General features: G+C 46.4%; 1 protein-coding gene across 1 annotated transcript in view; it reads left to right on the top strand.

The window, feature by feature from the left end:
- The first annotated feature begins 1,492 nt into the window (after positions 1-1,492).
- The window catches only part of TMEM170B (transmembrane protein 170B), a 32,003-nt gene continuing 26,123 nt past the window's right edge, over positions 1,493-7,372 (top strand). The window contains exon 1 of the mRNA XM_068961128.1: positions 1,493-1,589. Within this exon, the coding sequence (XP_068817229.1) occupies positions 1,493-1,589 (97 nt within the window). The remainder of the gene's footprint in view (positions 1,590-7,372) is intronic.

Here is a 7,372-nt window from a genome sequence, read left to right as displayed (position 1 = left end):
TAGTTTGTTGTAACTGAACTTTAGACAGTTCCTCCGCCTCCCATGGACATGAAGATAGGCAGCTAACCATAGGAAGTGAGATCTAGTTTAAGTCCTGGATGGGGAAGGGGGTGGAAATAATAGAGACGTCTATAATTTACATACAAAGAATACTGTCACGGAAAAAACAGAGCTAGCCCGCTTCTTGAGGTGTGGGAAACCTGCCCAGCCCCGGGCACCGTCGGTGATTTCAGATGGGCGGAACCACGCGAGGCCCAGGGTCTTCCTGTAGGAAGAATCCACTGGATGAATCGTTAAGTGGGTCTGTTTCAATGGCCTTCAAATATATTCTGCAGGTCATCTGATGCTCTCAAAAAAAAAAATAAATAAACTCGCAAACTGACATATTTCAAATCTTTTGAGGTATTTACAGTTAAAAACAAAAGTTGTACTCAAACCTTTTTATTCAAAGCATTTCATTCGAAACCAAAGACGTGAACCGTTACTGAATCCACCTGTGGGAGCTGGACACTGAGCTTCCCGCAGCGTTAGGTCCCTTCCGCAGCCCTAGGCCTAGGGCTCCGGGTACCGCGGGGCGGGGGAGTCTCCCAGGGCGCGCGCCCGCGGCCGGGGGGCGGGGCGGGGCGGGGCGGGAGGCGGAGGGAGGGAGGGAGGGAGGGAGGGCGTGGAGGCGGTTCCCTCGGAGCGTCCAATCAGCAGCGAGGGCCGGCGGTGGCGCTAGTGACGTAGGCCGCGCTTCCCCCGCCTCACTGCGGGGCCGGCTCGGCCCCGCTAGCCACGCGAGCTCGCGCGCTCGAGACGTTGCAGGGGGCGGGGTGGGGAGGAGGAGGAGGAGGGCTTCGGGGCCGGCCGGCTGTCGGAGGGCGGCGGGTCGCGGGAGTGAGCATGCGCGGTGGCTTCGGCGAGGGCGGGGCGTGCGGGCGGCGAGGGGGCCCGTGTGCGCGCGCACGAGCGGCCCGCCGGCGGCCGCGGGTGGAGGGGGCGGGTCCTCGAGTGTCGGCGGCAGGAGAGTGGGCAGGCGGGCGGCAGGAGGGGCCGCGGCCGCCGCCGCCGCCGGCTCGTCCGCGTCGCGGTTCTCGTCGTCCTCGCGCGGTGATGCCTGGGCCCCGTCGGGGGCTGCACCTGCCGGCTGCCCGTCACCCCGGCCCTCGCGGCGTGACCTCGGCCTCCTCACGCGCGCCGCGCGGCCCCTGACAGGCCGCGGCCTCCACAGCGCCCCGAGTCCTCCTCGCTCGCGGGCCGCGCGGGGAGAGCGCCCGGCCCCCGCCCCTCGCCGGCCGGCCGTCCTCAATGTCTCCCCGGCGGGGAGGGGGCTGCCTGGGAGACGCGCTGATCGGTCCCCCGGCGGAGGCCCGGCGGCGGCAGCAGCGACCAGCCCAGCGCCCCGAAGCCTCCCCCGGCGGCGGCGGCGTTGGCGGCGGCCTGGAGGAGCCGCGCACCCGCCGCCGCCCCCGGAGCCCGAGGAGAGGGCGGCGGGCGTCCCCCGGGGAAGATGAAGGCGGAGGGGGGCGACGCCTCCATGATCAACCTGTCGGTGCAGCAGGTCCTGAGCCTCTGGGCCCACGGGACGGTGCTGAGGAACCTCACGGGTAATTGATGCGCCCGGTGGGGAGCGGGACGCGGCGCCGCCCCTCGCCTTCGGGATCCCCGCGCCGCCCTGGCTCCGGAGCTCGCGGCCCCCGGTCCCGGCGTGGAGGATGGGAATGGGACCCGGTCTGTGCCCGTTCTGGGGGCGCCGACTCCGGCCCCACTAGCGCCCCCCGCCCCGGGGCTCCAGAGTGGCTGCAGACAGTCCACGACCCTCGCCTCGCTCCCTCCCGCCCTGCCTCCGTAGTACGCGTGGCACTGCTTTAGCGCCGAGTCTTAGTACACTTAGCCTTTATTTATGCCCCCCCTCACCTGCATACAGACACACGCGCGAGCGCATACACACACACTTCCCCACCTGCATACACACGCGCACACACGCGCTTCTTGCTCTTGCGATCTTTTTCTGATTTAGCTCTTTCTAGCAAATCTCAAGTCGAATGCAGGACTTAAATTACCAGCTCGCATTGATCAGTTTGGTTCAGTTGTTAATTTTTTTTGGCGATATAAATGACTCCTTAAGTAGATTATATTAGGTCACGGGCTGGACCAAGGTCTAGCGCGTTCTAAGCACTTTTTGCTTTTATTGTATGTCTTCTTCTTCTATCTCCTTTTGTCTCTTTCCCTCTGCCCATACTGCCCCTGTGACATTTGATAATTTTGTGTATTTCCCTTCACAAGTCCAGGCTATCAGGAGGGAATTGGACTTAAAATGTTATAATAATTAACATCAATTTCTGGTTGTAAAAGTGAGCCATAATACTCAGACTTTAAAAATCGAATTTGTAGGTCTGCTTTGTGAAGAAACTTCTGGCTTGGTTACTATAGAAATGCTTGTCTTATACCCTGAATTTAAAACATACCCTCTAAAGACAAGTGCTTACAGGAAAGTGATTTCAGTTGCGGTTTGATGACCCCTCAGTGCCTGCTTCTCAGTGAAAAATCTTACAGACATACTCAGGATTGAATTCTTGTATAAGACAGCTAATTTTGATAGAGCATTAGTATTTCAAAATGCATTATGTTAAACTGGTTAAGAGGATGATGACTATTTTATAAATATAACCTGTCTTGATAGGATACATGATATTATAAAATCTAGCATATATGGAATTCAGATATTCATAGAGAAAAATTGAGGGCTGACTTTAAAGGCATTGTGTGTCGCAGGTCAGGAACATGTTTTTAGTCCTGAAAGACCTAAATTGACATAAAACCATTTTATAATTCAGTTGAATTTTGAGATAGACCGCTTTATCTTACTTAGGGCTTTCCTTGTATTTATCCACTGTTAATATTTCAAATGTTGTAAAATGAAAAACAAGGATTTGAGTATATGTATTTATATCTGTTAATGACTGTCTTAGCTCATCAGGGGATATTTAGAGAAAAGTAACTTTGGGACCATAGAGTAAATGTAACTTAATCTCCTGGCCAGAGTTAACAATATTTTGAAATACTTAAAGATTCTGAATCATTATAGTGGCTTACAGTTCCCATAGGTCAACCATTAGGTTAACAATAGTAGTCTCAACCCACAGTTAGCTCTGATTATCTCCTTATGTAATCTTAATAATCATCAGTTTCTCATTGGACTTTGCCATTTTATAAAGAATATGGGATATGCTGAATATCCAAAACCAGGACTCAGGTGGGACTGAGGAGCATGGGAACCTCTTCTAGGAAATAAATACAATCTTGAGTATGCAAAATTCTGTGAAAATGGAGAAAACAGATTAGAAATAGGCTTCACCACTAGGTGAATGTACCACATGTTAGGAACGGCATCACTGCTAAAAAACGGACTCTGCTGGTGGTGACATTCTGATGTGGCTCCTTGTGGCCTTCTCCATGCTGGTGACCTTCCTGATCCCATATGCAGCTTGATCTTTAGTTAAGAGATGTTACCTGCAGTGCCATTTAGAACTCAGTCTATTGAAAAGAAGTAGTCAAACCCGACTTGTGAAACAAGATAACTCCTGTTTCTTGAATGCCTGCTATGTATCAGGCGCTTTACAAATAATTACTTCTAATCATCAGAATACAGTAGATTTACAAAGAAGCTCAGGGTGGTAAATTAAGTTGACCCACATCATGTAGCTCTAAATGGTTAAGCGGGTCTGAAGCCCTGGTCTCTGCCTGCAGAACCACTCCTTCTCCCTTTCCAAGCTGCTTTAGCTACTTCTCTGTCCTCAAACGAGGTGAATTACTCGCTTCATCCTGGTACTTCTGCTCCTTGTACATGCTTTTGTTGTTACGTTTTCAGTTACATTTTCTGTTTTATTCGTGTCTTCGAGACTGTGAGCTTTCTGAAGTTTGGGTCCTTGCCGTAATTACGGAATTCTGGAATCCTAGCATGTTATATCTGGCACATAGTATATGCTCAATGCATGTGTTTTGAGCTTTTAAAACAATACTTCACAGATGCATGATTAAAACATTCTGGTTGCCTTATTTTTCAGCTACATCTGTTGGAGTGAATGTGCTTTTAAGGAGGACATAAGGTGTTTAAGCAATTTATGGAGATAATTGTCATACCTTTAATACATACAAATGCTATTTTTGCTGCTAGTTGCCATTCTTTCATGTGTTTTATTTCATCTTTTCAACCATTTTGAGAGAGGTTAGTGTTTGTCCTTTTATAGATTCAGACATTGAAGCGTAGAGTGCCTTGCTTGGATCAGGTAGCTCATAAGTGAAAACTGCTACTTTTTCAGATTGTGATGACTCATATTAAGTCAGAAGGCATTTTTGTCATCATCATAAACTTGGAAATGAAACTAGTAAGGAGCATAGTGTAGAACCAGGCTGATGTAGATTTTAGATCTAAAGACCAGCTTTTAGAAACTAGTCTTGTGAATGTATTGCTTTGATAGAAATACATGTTTAAAAAGTGATAGGAACTAGAAATTAGAACTAGATTAGCATTTTAGAGATAGAAGTTATAAAGTTTGGTTACTTCATTTTAGAATTACTGAAATAAACACTGCTGGGACCAAACAGTCATTTAATGACCAGGGACAGGACTAGAACTGATGTTCACTGACTCTCAGTTCTGTACCTTTTGGTTTTATTCCACATCAGTTCTTAACTCAGGCAGGTCTGAGAGATGATAAATCTTAAGGCACGTAAAAGTCGTTGTGTAAGTATTCACCCCAAATGAGCCCAAGAATGGGTGAATGGAACTAAGTTTTTCCAGAAATAAAAGATACTGGACATTGTAAGATATTGACTAGTGATAATAATAGTAATAATCTTTCTAAAATGTTAAGTTGCCATAGTCTCTGTAAAAGTTAGTGACCCATATTATACATCTAGTTTTAGAAATTATACCAGTTTCTGTCTGTGTTTTTCTCCTTGCAGGAAGACAGTAGTATGGGGATTCCGTATAGAGATTAACCCCTAGAGACCCCATCTTTGTCACTTAGCAACTGTTGCCAGGGTCCTCTTCTGTGTTTGCCACTTCCCAGTGTGTGTGATTCTCAGGATTCCCAAATTGTTTGTTAACTGTATGTAGGTTATATGCTTATTCAGCTCACTCAAGTAGAGAGATACGTGGTTTCCTTCCTTCTCAAGAATTGTTTTCTTTCTCTGAATACGTCCTGAAGCCCTCCTCCTTGCCACAACTTAAAATTAGAGTCAGTATGTATATAGTCTTTCAGTTTCATGGTTAACCTGACTTTTAAAAAATGATCTACAGTGAAATGTATCCTTATTTTCTTCCCAACCTTGTGTTCCCACCCAAGTTTGGTTGCTAAGAGTTTAGAGAATTTTTTTACTTAAAAAAAGGCAGGATCCTTAGACCCCTGGATAAACACAGCCCAGTTGGTGTTGGAAAAGGAATAATTGGTCCCCAGGAAAAAAAGCGAAGGTAGGCTGCACCCCTCTCAGTGTCAGCAGCAAATGTGGGAGCTGGTGCTCTCTCCTGTATTGATACAAACACCGAGAGACTGGGAATTAAAACTGGAATGAAGGTCAGAGGTCTGTGTGTGTGTTTATAAAATATACGTGTGCTTATGTTCACTGTATACATACACACTATTATAGTCCCCCTTTAGACTTTGTAGTTGCTAAGCCACTTTAGTGTTAATCGGATTATCAGAAAAAAAGAGGGAAAACAACTTGGTATGTGCTGTGCATATTTGTAATTGTTCACATCTCATACTGGGCCTCCCAGGTGGCTTAGTGGCAATCTGCCTGCCAAGCAGGAGACTGGGGCTTCGATCCCTGAGTCAAGAAGATCCCCTGGGGCAGGAAAAGGGCAACCCACCCCAGTATTGTTGCCAAGGAGATCCAATGAACAGAGGAGCCTGGTGGGCCCTACAGTTTGAGGGGGTCACAAAGAATTGGACAGGACTCGATGACTCAACAGCAGCAGCACTTTGGGCTTGTGCAGCCGGCACCTTTCTTTGGCGGTGCTCCCGAACAGGTTTGCGTCCCTCGGTGTTATCCTGTACTGTAAAGTCCCATTCCTAAATGATCTATGACAGCCGGTGAGTTGATGTAGGTAAAATGATCTCAGATGTCCACTTACAGATATGTTTTGAAACTGTAGTGTTTTTAAAAATTATTTATTTTAATTGGAGGCTAACTGCTTTACAGTATTGTAGTGGTTTTTGCCATACATGACTGGCATGAATCAGCCACAGGTGTACATGTGTCCCCGATCCTGAACCCCCTCCCCACCTCCCTCCCCATCCCATCCCTCAGGGTTGTCCAGTGCACCAGCCTTGAGTGCCCTGTCTCACGCATTGAACTTGCACTGGTGATCTGTTTCACATATGGTGATACACATGTTTCAGTGTAAATGTAGTCTTAAAGACAGTGTGCTACTTTTCAGTATTTGTGCCTGATCCTCAAATTCATTTTTTCTGAAAACATGAACAATCCCTTATTCTTTTGTGGTGCTGAGCCAATTAATAAGTGACTTTTTTACTCTATAGGATTTTGTCATTTGGAAGACCTAGCTGTATATCTTGATCAAGAATGAAGCCACTATCATTTTTCAAAACTTAGAATTGTCATCTTCAGGTTTTTACTTTCTTAATTCCCACCTCATTATCTTTGAATGATTCATCTGTATCTTCTGGCAATACCATGTCCGAGGTCCAGATATTTCTTAAACCTAAAGCAATTTCCAGATAAGTCTTGAGACTATGTAGGCTATGAGTTTGATTCTTGAATAGTTAACTATCAGAATATAAATGCATTTCTCTTTTCTTGCATAGTGATTGGAAGGAATGACCAGAAAAGTAAGATAATTCACAAAGAGGACTTGGAATAGCTGGAGACATTTTTCCTGTAGAAAGGAATCCTGAACAGAAGAGGAAGGATGAGGTAGAGATGGGGAAGAGGAATTGGAATCAGGGTAGGAAACTGGTATTCAGAATGGTCAGAGGTAAGAGGAGAGCCCAGAGAATTCAGAACCACTGAACTTACCTTAGAATCAGATGAATAATTCTAATGAGGCCCTGTTTACTGAACACCTACTGCATGTCAGGTCCTGTGCAAAACATTTCGCATGCATTTCCCTTCCTATAATCAAAGTGGCCCTATAATGTATTGTTTCATTAAATGTGTGTAGAGGATTTATACTAAAAAGCAGCAGCTAGCATTTTCAAGGGTCAGTCTTGTTGGGTATTTCTTGATCTTGAGTGATTTGTCAGTCTCTGTGGTAAACACTGATAAACAAAAATGAAAATGTCAGTCATCCATAGGTTGTTCATAGTGTAGAAATGCTAACTAACCTTCAGGTTAATAGTACTCTGGTGGTTTGTAGAGTTCA

The sequence above is a fragment of the Capricornis sumatraensis genome, chromosome 22, assembly GCF_032405125.1.
Source record: "Capricornis sumatraensis isolate serow.1 chromosome 22, serow.2, whole genome shotgun sequence".
Taxonomy (NCBI): domain Eukaryota; kingdom Metazoa; phylum Chordata; class Mammalia; order Artiodactyla; family Bovidae; genus Capricornis; species Capricornis sumatraensis.
The sequence above is the reverse complement of the archived record's forward strand: the minus strand, read 5'-3'. Positions and strand labels throughout refer to the sequence as shown.